The sequence below is a fragment of the Berghia stephanieae genome, chromosome 2 (assembly GCF_034508935.2).
Source record: "Berghia stephanieae isolate SIO BIC M18660-M18661 chromosome 2, UCSD_Bste_1.3, whole genome shotgun sequence".
Lineage (NCBI taxonomy): Eukaryota > Metazoa > Mollusca > Gastropoda > Nudibranchia > Aeolidiidae > Berghia > Berghia stephanieae.
Window position 1 is genome coordinate 63,312,930 of NC_088361.1, and position 16,653 is coordinate 63,329,582.

The 16,653-nt window shown below is 33.8% G+C and overlaps 1 protein-coding gene across 3 annotated transcripts in view; it reads left to right on the top strand.

The window, feature by feature from the left end:
- The window catches only part of LOC144965316 (uncharacterized), a 115,934-nt gene that overhangs the window by 98,478 nt on the left and 803 nt on the right, over nt 1–16,653 (top strand). For 2 of the 3 annotated variants that reach the window (XM_078900540.1, XM_078900542.1), the window contains 19 exons: nt 1,240–1,356; nt 2,174–2,349; nt 2,787–2,991; nt 3,742–4,035; nt 4,720–5,106; nt 5,665–6,051; nt 6,262–6,327; nt 6,657–6,817; nt 7,068–7,211; nt 7,873–8,023; nt 8,683–8,748; nt 8,948–9,238; nt 9,606–9,793; nt 11,024–11,119; nt 12,336–12,540; nt 13,242–13,280; nt 14,429–14,641; nt 15,538–15,584; nt 16,307–16,361. In XM_078900540.1, the coding sequence (XP_078756666.1) occupies nt 1,240–1,356; nt 2,174–2,349; nt 2,787–2,991; nt 3,742–4,035; nt 4,720–5,106; nt 5,665–6,051; nt 6,262–6,327; nt 6,657–6,817; nt 7,068–7,211; nt 7,873–8,023; nt 8,683–8,748; nt 8,948–9,238; nt 9,606–9,793; nt 11,024–11,119; nt 12,336–12,540; nt 13,242–13,280; nt 14,429–14,641; nt 15,538–15,584; nt 16,307–16,361 (3,288 nt within the window). Of the gene's footprint in view, nt 1–1,239; nt 1,357–2,173; nt 2,350–2,786; nt 2,992–3,741; nt 4,036–4,719; nt 5,107–5,664; nt 6,052–6,261; nt 6,328–6,656; nt 6,818–7,067; nt 7,212–7,872; nt 8,024–8,682; nt 8,749–8,947; nt 9,239–9,605; nt 9,794–11,023; nt 11,120–12,335; nt 12,541–13,241; nt 13,281–14,428; nt 14,642–15,520; nt 15,585–16,306; nt 16,362–16,653 lie in introns of all 3 variants that reach the window. The other variant, XM_078900541.1, reaches the window with a different exon arrangement.

Sequence of the window (16,653 nt, forward strand, 5' to 3'; positions counted from 1 at the left end):
TAAGCTAAACTTTTAAATACTCATGATATTGTTCTTTGAGGCAAAGGAAACAAGTACTTTCCTTTTCAACTAATTAGATAAATGGCAAAAAGCACGATTTTCTCTGAATGATAAAAAAGAGACTTTGCAAGTGGTGAATGTCACCTCCTCTTTTATTTTATCTGAATACAAGAAGTCAAAATATATGACCCCGTTTTTATGTAAATTACTACCTAAAAGAAGTTTCTTTTTCATAGATAAAGGTGTATCGTGCACAGAAAAATCTCTCATTTTAGCTATTATTTTTCACAGATAATGACATACATATGCATAAGTTACAGATGCAAAGTAGATAAAATGTTGAAAAGACCCGTAAACATTATTTTTTCTTCATCTTTATCATTTGAATTTGAAAAATAGATAAAATACAACTTCTTTTAGTTTGTAATTTGCATAAAAATGAGGTCACACTTTGAACTAAGTTTAAAGTTTAGACCTCTTTGGTAAATGGTATCATAAGATATGAAAGTTATTTAATGTTATAATTCAAATCAGTGCCTCAATCATACATATTTTGCTCACATTAACATTGATAAGTGCAGATTTAAATAATGCATTGATTAAACTGTATATATATATATATATATATATATATATATATATATATATATATATATATATATATATATATATAATGCCTTTAATGTTAAATTTCTGTGATCTCAAAAGTGTCTTAGCCAATGATCTTATCATCACTACTCAATACTCAATGTAAAGGGTTCTGTTTACACTGTATATTTGTATCTGGCCTCCTTTTTTACCCAGCAGTAGTTTGGTAGCTGGAACGAACAGAAGATCAAGTAGAGAGTACTGTATGATAGCCAAACGTCCTATTTTAAAGTAAAAACAATTGTTGCTATCTACTTTACATTCCTGGAACTCAAGCCCCACGGGGCAGTGTGGTGCAGCAGTATAGTTTTTGTTTCGTACCCAAAAAGTACCGAGTTCAACTACTCACTGTACTGTGTGGCCTTAAGCAAGTCACCTCGCCCTAGCTCACTTGGCAGCACTGCACAACGCCGATGCCTGTTTTCCTTGGATTAGACCATACTATAGACAAATTTCCCTTTTGGGATGAATAAAGGAAATTTTTAAGAGCTGTCATTATTTCACATAAATGTTATTGAAAATGATAATAATATTTAGTAATATTGTTGTAGTTGCCAGCACATATTGATATTTTAGAACATTATAATTCAGACACAGGATCAAGCCCACTCCCTGGCACAACTCCCACTACTACTTCTACCAGCACAACTACAAGGACTACTACTGAAAGTACAAGTACCACTCAACCTGGAGTTGTAAGCACAGCCAGTGAGTATTCAGTTGCTACTTGGAAGCGGGGGAGAGGGGGGGGGGCATCAATTCTCCTCTAACCTGAATCCATTTAGACCATTTTCAACAAAAGAACATCTTTCAACCCTTATTACTGGCCATGTGGTGCTTAACTGGAATGACAGCTAAATCATTTAAGTCTTACCTTTAAATAGGCCTCATAGCTGTTTTTTTTCCTTCCCAAATCTTACTTTCAAACATGAAAAAAACTTTGCTTGATGTTTTGTAGGCCTGTTTTTTTTTTGTTTGTTTGATTTATTTTTAATTTTCTATACTTATATATTGATGATCTGGTCACCTTCGCAATAAATATATTTATTTAAATTTGATAACTGTAAAGGAAATGTGAAAAGGAATTGATCACCCAATAATTGTTATACTGTCAGCTTAATATATTGCGCTGGTAACAAAATCTCCCAATATCTGGATGGAAATATGGATATGGTTTTTACCTAATTCATTTTATAGCCGAGCGTTGGTTTCTTGTCTGAGACCAATAAAATAAGTCAACAAATATTGAGCATATTCACTGACCAAAAGTAGTAAAATGATGGCTGAATTCAGGCCCCAGAATTGAGTCCTTGGAGAAGGCACATTTTGTGCATAACCATTTTGACTCAGAAGTGAATGAGTACTAGTGGTAAATATGGTAAGACAGCATCAAGTAAAAATGATGTTCTCTGACTTAGTGCAGAATACATGAAACATTATTAAGGCCATTTATAATGATTAAATCGTGTAAATTATTTATATAGGAACCTATTTATAAAACTAGTTTTTGTGTTAATACTCTCAGATTCACCTAACTGTGGATGGACAAGCTGGATGAATGGTAACACACCAGATGCAATGGGAGAAGAAGAGACAATTTCTGCTTTGCGTCAAAAGTTCACCTTCTGTCAGACGGGTGATATCACAGCAATCGAATGTCGAGACACTACAAGTAAAAAGACGGCCCAGGATCTTGGACAGGTTAGTTAAAGTTTCTACCAGACCAACAACACTCACTTCAATGGATTATTTTTAGAATATAGATTACATTAAAATTATCTAAATCCTAAGAGACACTTACTTTTAGTTGAAATACCACTTGATAAAATATTGAAATATTCTACATTTTGTTATTTTCATTGTACATTGGGTCATATCCTCCTCCTCTCATTCAGCTTATTTTTTCCTCCTATTCCTCTTCATTCCTTTCCACCTCTTCGTACTCCTCCTCCTCCTTAGTTTGACAAGTTTCAGTCTAGTTTATGCCATCAATTACCGCAGTTAAAATTAGATTGTTAGTTCCAAAACAGTATATTGTAAATAATGTTTTTTTTATACATAAAGAGATTCAATTTTGAATCATTGAGAAAAATTCTTCTATTATTTTGTCTCACTGCATTGTTTTTCTCTCTCCATAGGTTAATGTTATTTGTGATATGTCATTCAGTGGACTTACTTGCTTTAACTTTGACCAACCAAGTGGCCAGTGCCTTGATTATGAAGTGAGATTCCTCTGTGAGCCTCAAAACTGTGGTGCTGGTGCCACAACACCAATCAATTTGACACCTGTGGTCTCTCAAATGACTTCTCGGAAACCAAAGGGAACTGTGTCAACTGAGAAAGGTATTTTTTTCATACTTTTAGCCTATCAAATTGTTCATTGAATTCTGTTTTTTGAAATACATTCAATTTGTTTACTCTTTTTTTTCTTTAATTAATGTTTTCAACTTTGTAATCTTGTCGGTTTGCAAACAAAATAACTGGCTAAATCTTGATTTCTGTATGAGTTTTTATGTATTGACATATAATACAAAAATCTAGTTGGAACTAAAAATGCAAAATACTTATCGATGGATCAAACCTCTGAAGTCTCGATTTTCATAATCAGCGGATAAAAACTCTGAAGTCTACATACAAGCTTTGCACACCATGTTTTATTTAATTTTGGGTGGATCAGACATCTGATGACATCAAAGTTTTGATCAGGCCAAAATTAAATAAAACATGGTGTGCAAAGCTCATATATAGACTTCAGAGTTTTGATCGACTGATTGTGAAAATCAGGACTTCAGAGGTTTGATCCACCGACCATTGATACGAGTTATTATTGATAGCAAACTTTAATGGACATAACAAAATGAACATGTGTGTAAGAAGACACCATATAAAAAAACAATAGAAAAAAATTTAAGTGAACTTTTTAAACTTAAAGGAATATGGCTGCTGTAAAAGTAAAGTAGGCAATTTAAAAGACAGATAATTTTGACATCTGCCAAAAATTTAAATAAGAAAGTCAAGAAATTTGCTTGGTTATCAAAGAACGTTTAAAAATTGTCAATAATTATTATTTTATCTACATATCAATTCTATCAGTGACACCAGGAACCCAACCACGGTGTGTATCAGGGTGGTCCTCATGGATCAACAAGAACTCTCCAGATGTTACGTTTGAAGACCACGAAAAGATGACTGCCTCAGAGCTGTCTTCCTTCTGTCCTGGTGGCAAGATCACCCAGATAGAATGTGTGGACGCCCAGACCCTGGATGACTTTTCCAGTCTGGTAGAAGCCACTTGTACTGTAGAAGATGGACTCAACTGTACACCTGACCCAATCCTGGGACTTCCTTGTCACGACTACAAGATCAGATACATGTGTGAATGCGCTGGTAAGTATCAGACCATTGATGTATCACATTGCACTGTGTTTTTTAGTGTTAGATATCTTCAAACATTAATGAAAATAAAATTGATGGTTTAGAAACAAGGCATAGATTAAGGCGTGTGCACAATTTGATTTGCATGTCTATAACGTAGTAAACTGTAGACAATATATTGTCAGCCTATGCCACAGATATATATAAAGTAGTCGGTCAAAACAAAAATGTTTACAAAGTAACCCTTTAGAACCTTAAGATGCATTGAAGTTATCCCGGTTTTTGTAGTACAATTGCTTCCTGCATTATGGTCAGACATTAGTTTATGTTAATACTAAAAATGATAATAATAATAATAATAATAATAATAATAATAATAATAATAATAAAAAATATTGAGGATGATGATGATAATAATAATAATAATAATAATTATAATAATTATAATAGTAATAATATTTATATAATACAAAACAGTAGATAAAGATAAATAAATGTATGTGCTTGTTTATATCACGTATTTTGATTGTTTCACTATACTCAATTTGCTTTACAGTTCTTCAATATAATATAATGTTAAGGCAAAGATATATTAACTGAACAAAACATTCTCAAAAGTATAATTGCCAATAATTAAACCGATTCAAAAACATATTTATTATTATTTCCTATTTTTTTTCATATTCATTCCCTCAGATAAGCCAGTTCCAACTTTAAGCACTTTAATTCAAGGAGTTACAACACCAAAGAAAATGATGCCCACATCTCAGTCCTCAGTGTCCGATGCACCCACTCAAAGCTCTGGCCCAACATGCAATGAAGGCTGGACTGCATGGATCAATGAGAACTCTCCAGATGTTACTTTTGAAGACCACGAAAAGATGACTGCCTCAGAGCTGTCTTCATTCTGTCCTGGTGGCAAGATCACCCAGATAGAATGTGTGGACGCCCAGACCCTGGATGACTTTTCCAGTCTGGTAGAAGCCACTTGTACTGTAGAAGATGGACTCAACTGTACACCTGATCCAATTCTGGGACTTCCTTGTCACGACTACAAGATCAGATACAAGTGTGAATGTGCTGGTGAGTTTCATACTGTTGATATTGTATCACTGTTGATCCTGTTGATAAGGTAAACATCTTCACTTTGTGATGGACAGTATACGGAATTTAGAGATGACACATGACTTAATTGACTACACGCTATTACCATTTTCCTCATTTGTCAAGTGATGAATTTTTATTTATACGAGATTTATTGATTATTCTACTAAAAATATCATTTAAACGAGTGGGCATTCTAAAACAAAATGTTTATATCTGTACAACCATAGATAGATACAATTAGATTCCAAAATTCAAAATTAGTCAAAGAGACTATATGCTAACTCTTGCATGTTCCACGTTGTCTACTGTTAGATGTAACTCTGCCATTTCCATACTTAATGTATTGTATTCTTATTGTGTTCTTTTTGTTTTTAACTTAAGAATAGTTTGGCTCCAAATTTTTTTTGTTTCAATATTTGCTCTGAAGAATAAAGATTTTTTCAAAGTATTCTTGAATTTTAATATTATTAATAAATATGTTTGAACAGCTTCTAGTGCATTTTTTACTTTTTATTTTCTTACTCAACACAACAGGCAAACCAGTTCCAACTCTAAGCACTTTAATTCAAGGAGTTACAACACCAAAGAAAATGATGCCCACATCTCAGTCCTCAGCGTCCGATGCACCCACTCAAAGCTCCGGTCCAACATGTAGTGAAGGTTTCACCTCATGGATCAACGAGAACTCTCCAGATGTTACTTTTGAAGACCACGAAAAGATGACTACCTCAGAGCTGTCTTCATTCTGTCCTGGTGGCAAGATAACCCAGATAGAATGTGTGGACGCCCAGACCCTGGATGACTTTTCCAGTCTGGTAGAAGCCACTTGTACTGTAGAAGATGGACTCAAGTGTACACCTGACCCAATTCTGGGACTTCCTTGTCACGACTACAAGATCAGATACAAGTGTGAATGCTCTGGTATGTTTCTTTGTATTGAAATGAATCTTTTTGCCTTATATGCAGTGTTGTGACATTTTAGACAATTTAAAAATTGGAAACATAAAAGTTGTATTTTTATTGCTTTTTGTAAACTTCTGAAAAGTGCTGTTATACTACAAGTGATCCTATTACCTATAAAACTCTTTTAAAAAAAAATTATTATTGATATCTATCTTTTTGTGGATTCAGGTTCAAGGAATCGCAGATCTGTTTCAAATTTGCAAGGCAGGAGTCATTCACCTTCAAACATTCCATGTGAGTTTAATGGCTTGGCCTTAATCATTTATCTTTCTTGTGTGTTTAAACAAAGTACACGATTTCTTAGGAAACAAATAGAGTTTAATGAGACAACGATCATCAAAAACAAAAGAGAGAAAACAATATATCTCCCTCTTATTGCAAATGCACTACAAATTTACATGATAAAGGATTTTTCTTCTATTGTAGTTTAAAGGCAAAGGTCTTTACAACATATCTTTTGGATTTCAGAGTGACTTTTACACTTGATATGTGCTGGCTAAAAGAAATTACTCTTTTTTATTGATTTTATTTATTCAATTACATTATATCTTTTTTAATTGCAGTACAATGCACAAGGAATATGGGAATGAGCTCTGGACGAGTGTCAGGCAGTATGATAACAGCATCATCACAAAGAGACGACGCCCACAGTCCACAACAAGCTAGGCTTGATGGTCAGTCAAGTTGGGTGGCTGCTGAGAATGATGCCAGTCAGTTTATTCAAGTAAGAACATTTTTGCGGTTTAGTTAGAACAACAGAATGCTTAATGTTTATAAAACTATTTGTAGTCTGTCGTGTAAATTACTACTCAATTTTGCACAGCAGAGAGGGTCAATTTTTTTCTTAATATTTACCTCACAGTTTACATATTATTTGAAATTGCAATACCTCTGATGATCCTTTGACCTTATGTGATCCATATATTCCCCATGGCCAAACCTTTTACACTTTTATTTGTGTTTTTCTTCCCTAGATTGATTTCATCAACGCTGTGCACTTGACGGGTGTATCTACCCAAGGAAGGCCAAATGTCCCATCCTATGTGACCTCATACAAAATACTGTTCAGCTCTGATGGAAAACTCTGGAGCACATACAGGGAGCACAATGTTGATATGGTAGGAATAGTACCTTTAAACATGATATCAATTTTATTATAATAGAATCCATGTAATTGGAAGATTTACACATTAATTGTTACTATAGTCTACATATCATTTAACTTACCTCTTTTTTAAAAAATACCATTAATTACTAATTTTTTAATTTTTTTTTTTTTGCTGCATGCATTTGTTGTGCTCATGTAGTTGGTTAAATTAAATATTTTATGCATTTATTCAGACAAGCTGAGTATATAATGGTTTAGTTTTATGTCTTTAAACCTGCTAACCCTAGGTTTGAGTGAATGTTCATATGTATTTTATTACCACCAAATTGACTTTAAAAGGTACAATTAATCACAGCCAGACCTTTAAATGAAGATACTTTTTGAATTGCCCACAAATACAGAGATAAAAAACAAACAGATTATGGTATCGATCTTTCAGTACTTTTACCAGTTGTTAATGAAAATGGTTTGTGGAATGATACAGCTACATTTTGTTTCATGAAGAGTTAAAAAAAAAAAATTAGAATAAAGAACTTTGAGTGTGCTAATAATAATTGCCTTGACTAAATCAAGTTTTTAAAGCCATGTTCATTTATTTATTTATAAGTTTTGTCACTATTATTTCGTTTTTCATTGATGTTGCAATTAAGTATTTTCATTTTGTTTAACAGATTTTCAATGGCAATGATAATTCGGAGTCAGTCACCAGGAATATGTTTACTCATCCAATCCATGCAAGAATCGTTCGACTTGTGCCAGTGACTTGGCATGGTCAAATAGCTGTCAGGCTGGAATTCCACGGCTGTTTCCAAGAGTATCCAGGTATTTTCATGGGTTTCTGCATTTTATTTTTGTCGATAATAACTTTTTTTTGTTAATTACTAATGAATTCAGTCATTTACTTTGGTCTTTTTTACCTTCCGGGCCAATCATATCCAACTCTCTTCATTGTGGTACACCTGACGGCCACTGCAAATATGATTAGTCTCAAAGACAAATGAGTTTCTTTTGCTAATTACTAGCTCATTCCTATACAATTCAATATTTGTCTTTACATGTTTTTTTAACATTACACTCAAAGTGTGATGAATCTTCAAAACAAACTTAAACATAACATAAAGATGTATTTTAAATCAAATTTCTTCTAATTAAAAACATTTGTATTGCTCAGGATTTTTAACCTTCACAAGCATTAGTGTACAGAGTAAAATAAACACAAATATGGGTGAGAGATAAAGAAATCTCAAATTATGCAAATCCATTTTTTATAAGCATGATAGACAAACTACATTGTGGACCACAGATTTATCTCCAGCTCAAATTTAAGTTTATTGTTATCTTCTCTTTTTAAAATAATAGTTGAAGTAAGTAGAATCATAATTGTTTTCCTTGTCTTTTCTTTCCTTTTATTTATTTTAATTATCGATTTATATGACAAACATTTTTTCTTCATCTTTTTATCTCATTTTAAATACATTTAGCTGTACAAGTTGCTGAGGCTCCTCAACGTTTGCATGCAAAACATGAAGATGGGCCATCTCATGAAGGTTAGTATTTGTATTTCAGTTGAATGAATTGTGTAAAACGTAATATATATTTTCTATTGAGATTTTTATCAATTTATGAGACAAAATCCTAGGTAGAATTGATAAATTAGTCCTCCAAGTTATAATATAACTTCTTGGAAACATGTAACTGTCTGTAAAGAAACCAATTATAGGAAAATTATTTTTTATTGTTTTACAGATTCATGTATTGAGTGGTCAGATTGGGTAGACCTATCACAACCCAGCATCCGTCATAAAGACGACATTGAGGATATCACAGACATAATAGCAGCTTCCTCATGCAAAGACCCTGTAACCATTGAATGCCGCACCGCTACTCCACAACACACACCAGCCAAGCAGGCAGGACAGGCAGTTGAATGTAACCTCTGGCATGGTCTTAGATGTCTGGCTGTAAACAATAGGAAACATCCTCTTTGCTTCAACTATGAAACTCGTCTGGGTTGCTTGAAACACACTCCTCAGTGTGGTATGTTGTGAATGAAAATAGTTGTGTTCAAGTGAATTAACACAATTATAACTAAAGTTTGTGTATGAGTTATTGAGGGAAAGTTCAAATTGTTGTTATTTGTGTCTTGTTTGTTTGTTTGTTTGTTTTAGTTTTAGGGTTTTTTGTGTCTTTCTTTGGTGGTGTATTTTTTCTATGAGCCTTTAATTTTCATTTTAAATGTATATCTTTTCCTTGATTTTATTTATTTGATGCTGCAAAGTTTCAGTCTTCTGATGAGTATTTCCATATTTTAAGTGTAGAATTTTATGTGTTGATAATAGCTTTTTTATATTTTCAATTTTTAAAGATTGACTTTTGCATTTGTTTTTCTTTACCACATTAACAGTTTCAGAGAGAAAACCTCATAACTCAGCTGAAAGTCATCTTTTGACGAAATCAGTGGCTGTGTGTTACCCAGGAGTTGACACCACTCACTGTCCCAAGAGAGGATGTCCTTCAGGCACCTTTTGCAACGGAATGAAATGTGTTCAGAAGAAAGATTGTCCATGCACTCTTGACAATGTTGTCATCCGAGTAAGTATTAAAGTATTTAAAGTATTCCTGTCAATGTTATTCAGAGAAAAAAAAACATCTGACCAATCACCTTGATGAAATGTTATATCAGTGTAAACCAAGAATTTGAAACTAATTCAAAGCCTAAAAAGAAATCTGAGTTAAGATAATACATTGCTATTAATTAGAGTAAATATTGAAAAATAAATTAAGTTTCATAATTATTATAATTTTAATTTAAAATTAGATATGAAACATCTGGTTCACCCAGATCAGTGAATATTTATTTACAAGTTGGATAAATCAAATTATTATGAAAACGTTTCTACATTACAAATATGTTAAAATAATAAGCACATAATTTTTGTGGGAAGTCATTGGGCCTGAATATGTGCGCATTTAGACCCAGACACAATACCAACTTGACACAAGGATCACAGTTGTAGGAAGAACACGAAATGAAGTGAGAAGGAAAGTGCCAGAAGACAACAGAGAAATAAAAACTTTGCGGCGGCGATGGGGGCTCAAACCCACGACCTTATTGGTACAGCACATCCACGACTGCAAAGATTTTATTCTCTGTTGTCTTCCTACTCACTTAATTTCTTGTTATTATCAACATAAGTGCCTGCTCCACTCTCTGTTCTGAATTAAACGTTGTAGGAAGAGCATGTTGTATGGGGCATTATTAGCACTGAACACAGGGCTAAGCCTGATGGCTATTTGGCAGAGATTAATTATAAAGATCAATATTATGCAAGCAATGAGTTTCACGTGTAATGAAATATAGGAAAAATATAACTGTATTATCCTTCACTAATGGGTGTACCCAATAAGTGCACCTCTTGACTGTTTTTTTTCTTCTATGGAATGAGTGTCAGTTGTGACGAGATAAGATATACTTTTATAAAGTATCATTGACTCTTTAACCTGAGAGAGAGAAAAAAGAATACTAGATTACCAGTGATCTCAATTTTTATGTGTGTCACACATTATATATGCATGTATCTAATATTAGTCATTGTGCTGGATAGTAACACATAAAAACACTTCAAAAGACTCATTTAATTTACTACTTAATAATGCCACAGTCTAGCTTTGAGTGTGTGGAAAACACTATTTAAATGTTTTATAATGTTTAAAAACACATACACGCACAACAAATGAAATTTTGGACAATTTTGAATATTTTGTTTTAATTGAGTGCTTATTTCACACTGACACAACTAAACTTTGTTGTTTTCTTTTTAGCCTGGTGCTGTAACACGCAGTAAGAAGTGTGAGACGTGCCAGTGTGTTGGTGGAGAAGTCATTTGTATGCCAAAGCAATGCCCTATGTGCCCAGCTGTAAGTAACTTGATGTTAAATATTACCTAGTTATTATTATTGTGATTATTATTATTATTATTATTATTATTATTATTATTATTATTATTATTATTATTATTATTATTATTATTATTATTTTTGTTAGTAGTACAGTCCACTCCGGATAATCACAACACCTTAGGATCAGCGAAAATGTTGCGATTAATCGAAGTTGCAATTAACTGAAGTGGATTTTTCTATCCACTATTGCAACAGTTTACACAAATATGGTAAACTCAAACCAGTTGTTGTAAACATTGTTCTGAGTCCACCACAGATTGAGCAATTTGATTGGAATAAAAGATATATGGCAGCCCTGTATTGATTTTCACAAGCAAAAACAGCTTTGAGGCAGGCCGACATCTTAAGATTGGATTCACTTTCACTTCTCAACATTTGTAAGAGTCCAAGAGATTAGCCGTGATGAGAGACAATAAGCTCTCACCAGCCCCGTTGATCACAATGCACAGTTGTCAATCACAAAACAAAGGATATCATCGCTCAGTCTCTCCTCACAACTGTCATCGTCTACCTGTTGTCTAAATTATGTCCAGCAAACTCGCCTCATATCTAAGGGTCACAGATGACCGCACAAACCCAAACTGCAAAGCCCTGCCCTCTTTTGTTTCGCACACACACATACACACATGAGACAACTACAATATGCACCAGACTACTGCATTGATATTATGATAATACCTACCTAAGGTTATTGACTGAAAAAAATGTGATGCATGGTAAAACAATATTGGGTGTCTTGGCAGGGTATAGACTGGGTAGAATCTTGCACTGAGTCATAGTTGAGTCCTTAGAAAAGACTCTTTACTCACATTCTCACACCATACTCAGGCGTAAAATGAGTACCTGGTCGTTAACACCATTGTCATTGTTTGGAAAAAAATTATAATATTGCTTAACAGACGTCTTGTTTTATCTTACATACTAAGTGTTGTTGTTGGCTACAGACCCTTTGTAAACCACTTTGTGCATATTTAGTGGATATTGCCAGATATAAAAGTTCAAGTTTGTTTGTCTACTAGATAGAACACATGCACAGGTAGAAGTTAATATAGATAATGCTGTATTGTATTTAATACAGGTCAAAGGTTGGCTAAGCCCATATTGCCCAATCACAATATTTTCATTCAATCATTGATTTTCAATTAATTATTATTGTAACCTCCTTTCCCTTCAGGGCAATTCATTGTTAGACACAGACTCATGCACATGTAAGTGTCCAACATGTAATGGCGGAGAATTCCAGTGTGCTACTGGTCAATGTATTCCACTCAGTCAACAATGTGACGGCGTCATCAACTGTATAGATGATGAATATAATTGTCCTTTTGTACCAAAGTTCCTGCCACCAAAGCAACACACTCAAGAAGTGCACAAAACAGGTGAGTTATTGTCTTATTTTAGGTGTCTATGGTATTTCCTCGGGGGTTTAATTTTTTTAAAAATTAAAAACCATTAAATCTTAATAAATGTCTAATTTATAATAAGTGGGAATTTCATGTGATCTAGAAGTTTTCTACCAACGCAGGAATCACAACATTTTATGGTAATAATCATGGTCATACCACTTCTACTAGTACCACTACTGGTGCTGTTACTACTACTACTACTACTACTACTACTACTACTACTACTACTACTACTACTACTACTACTACTACTACTACTACTACTACTATTACCACTATTACATCTACTACTAATACTACTACTTCAACTACTACTGCTGCAACTACTACTACTACTACTACTACTACTACTACTACTACTACTACTACTACTACTACTACTACCACTACTACCACCACTACTACTACTACTGCTACTACTACTACTGCTTCTACTACTACTACTACTACTACTACTACTACTACTACTACTACTACTACTACTACTACTACTACTACTACTACCTACCACTACTAAGTTAGAATACATTGTACAAACCTTAGAAAAAAAAACAAACTCCAAAAGTCTAATGATATATAGATTTTGATAAGGGAATCTAATTGATTATGCTTGTTTGTTGGTTTACATTGCTTTCTATCTTTTTCTCCCCCCCCCCCCCCCCCCCCTAAAAAAGCTGATGTCTCAGTCTCACAATCACAAATGGTGCCATCTGGTGAGTATTGTTACTTAGTGATGGAGTTATGGACATTTATAAAGAGCTTGTGCTTTATTACATCAAATTCAGTCTTTGTCAGAAAAAGAATGATGTGTAATAAAGAAACAGTGGACCGTAAAGTGGGCGACAGGCTCAGGTTTAAAGTTTTCATTCTATCCAATACTTTGGTATAAGAAGCATGCTATAGCTGATGTCTTTTTAAGGTGGGGGGAGGGGGGGGGGTGGAAGGGAAGACTAAAAATTATTTTTTTCCCCTGCATTTAATCAGATGTGTTGTTACTTGGACAATAGGATTTAATATTCATACAAAACCATCAATCTTAGTAACATTTTACATACTCATTACCAGACAGATGTCAATTCTCGATCAAAAATAATTTCTTTGAAAAAAGTGTAAATAAAGCAGACGAAGAAGAGCTTGACACAATATATCTTATACTATTTGAGACGAGTGCTAAATCAAGGAGTTTTCTGTTTACATTATTCGTCTGAAAAATTTAAACATGTCTACACAAACATGCCAGTTTTGAAGTTAGATATGCTTGTCATTATTGTTTGAATACTGGATGCGATTTGTATATATTTATAGTTTCTTAAATAGTGGACAACTTGTATCATTTATCTGTTTTGTTGTTTAGTCATTTATTGTGACCTATCATCTCAAAACGGTAAAAAATGTCAATGTGTGAACAAGTCACAGATAATGTTTTAAAGTTAAAGTGTGAAATTAGAGATTTCACTTTTTGTCATTTCAAGAAACTGCACTTATTATCTTCATTAAAACATATAAGGTTAATCCAAATATCATGTTTTTTTGTATAGAAGAAACACAGTTGATGTCACTCAGCTCTTTGTTATTGTTTTTAGACAGCCATTTTAGTGAGTTCTTCTCACTAAATTATATTAATTAAACCATAAACGTTCAAAGTTACACAGTTTTGTGTGTTGGTACGTTATATCCAGCTGACGGCTGTTGTAAGTATTTTACCTAAACGCATAGCATCAATGGATTCAATACTGAGTATCTGACTTACTCTGACATAATACCATTTTGAGGCAATGGGTCATATTTATGAGATATACTTATTTGTAACAATTATGTTAGCAATGTAAAAGTCTGACCATGAAGGAATTCTACATTGCAGCCTGGTGTCCAAGTGTGAACTGCAAAGAGCCTGCTGCACCATCCTTGAAAGAGGGGCAAACGCTTGCTCTTCAAAGAACAAGAGATGGTTGTTGTCAGGAATATAAACTGTGCGATGTGCAACAATGCCCATCCAAACCAACTCACTGCCCCTCGCCCCTCGTCATGACAGAGAGACATACTTCTGATCCTTGTTGCCCTAGTTATCAATGCGGTAAGGGTTGTGAAAAAAATTCTTATAAAATACAAATTTGATTAAAATTTTAAAACAACGTAAGACACGATCAAAAAATAGTTGGATGATGCATATCTAGTTTCTGGAGTGTATTTATTTATTCAAGGACATATTGATTGAACATGGTGGTGGGCCTAAAAGACCCACAAGTGGTGGTAAAGGTTAAGCTGTAAAAAAAATAATAATTGGGCTTTTAATATCGCGCAATATCCATTAGACGTTCTCAAAGTGCTTTACAAGGGTCCCTGGCCAACAGTATCATTTAACATGTAAGACGGGACATGACGCCTTTTAGGCAATATTACATTTTTTTCGGACAGAGACAATGCTGTTAACGACCTGGTACTCATTTTACACCTGAGTATGGTGAGAGAATGTGAGTAAAGAGCCTTCTTCAAGGACTCAACTATGCGCGAATGAGGCTCGAATCCAGGACCTTCCGATCCGAAAGCGACCACATAGCTGCACAAGCTTCTTATCCATAATTCAGAGTTTATTTACAGTATGGCTAAAATAATCAATTTTTTTTTTTCATATTTATTCTATGTCATTATTAACATCACCATTTTCTTCACGATTTGTGTGGTAACTTTTTATTTATTGTTTTTCAAATTTCATGTAATATATTAAATCCATATCTGTGTGTCTATCAATTAAGTCCTTGACACATTTGACCCGGCCAATAGTCTTCCAATATTCAAAATACTGCATAACTTGTGTCCTCAACATCAGTTGATATATTTATACCAATTTTAATGTTTTTGCTAAAAGTTGTTTTTTTGTTTTTTTTGTTAGCTTCTAGTATTTTCTAGTTATTTTCTTTAATTTCTTTGGATCAATTTGTTTTTTTTTTAAAAGTTTCTCCCATGGTACAGAATGTCCCTCTGTTTGCCCTGAGATTTCCACCCCTACTTGTCTTCCGGTGAGTGAATCTTTTAAATATGAAAACTGCATTCAAATAGATTATCAGTTTGTATTGTGGGGGGGGGGGGGGGGGGGGGGGGGGGGGGGGGGAGGGGGGAGGGGGGGTTGGATTAGATAATATATAGAAATAGTCATGCAAATCAATTAAGGAAAAGTATTTAATGCTTATTACAATTCTTTAATCCTGATATTAAGACTAACATCAGCGACCCTTGCATTGGATACGACGATATTATAGTATCTCAGAGTTGTTGCAGACTATTGTTATTGGGCCTGTGATATGTGGGGAAATGTGTGCATTTTACAGAAAATATGAGCCCTAACAAACATTGCTTACCTGTCTGTGCTCATCACACTCGTATTGCCAACCTGTGTTTATTGACCACAAATGCCACATCTCAAAACTTATATTCATCATAACGTGTGTATATATATAGGTGTGTGTGTGTGTGTGTGTGTCTGTGTGTGTGTGTGTGTGTGTGTGCGTGCGTGTGTTGATCTAAAAGAATAGAATTAAGCAAATATGAAAACCTATAAAGTGCTTTTCCATGGTTTCACCATGTCCAATATGCTTTTCAGTGTCTAAGAACCTTTTGTCAAGATATTTACCCTTACATCCAATGAATTTTGAATTGATAAATAAGCAACAACTTTCAATTTCTCCATTTTTCTTTTATGTCTTGAACATGTTCAATAATATTGATTTTTATTTAATTACAGAATCAAGAAGTCATTGACATTATTCAACAATGTGGCTGCCCGGCAAAGGCATGCAGTAAGTCTCTTTTACAGTTTTGATTTTCTAAAGATGAGTTGATTTTTCATATAATCTACACTTTATTTAAGTCTGATTATGACATTATCGCAATTTATTAGTTTGAAACAGTTTATTTCACCCAATCTCAAAAACCAACTCAATAACTATAGGGTATATTTCAATCTGTGTTCTCTATTGCTCATTTCATCTTTAGTATTTGATAGCGGAAACCCGCAAGACATCATCATCATCATCGTCGTTGTTATGATCATCATCATCATCATCATCATCACCATCATCATCTTCATCA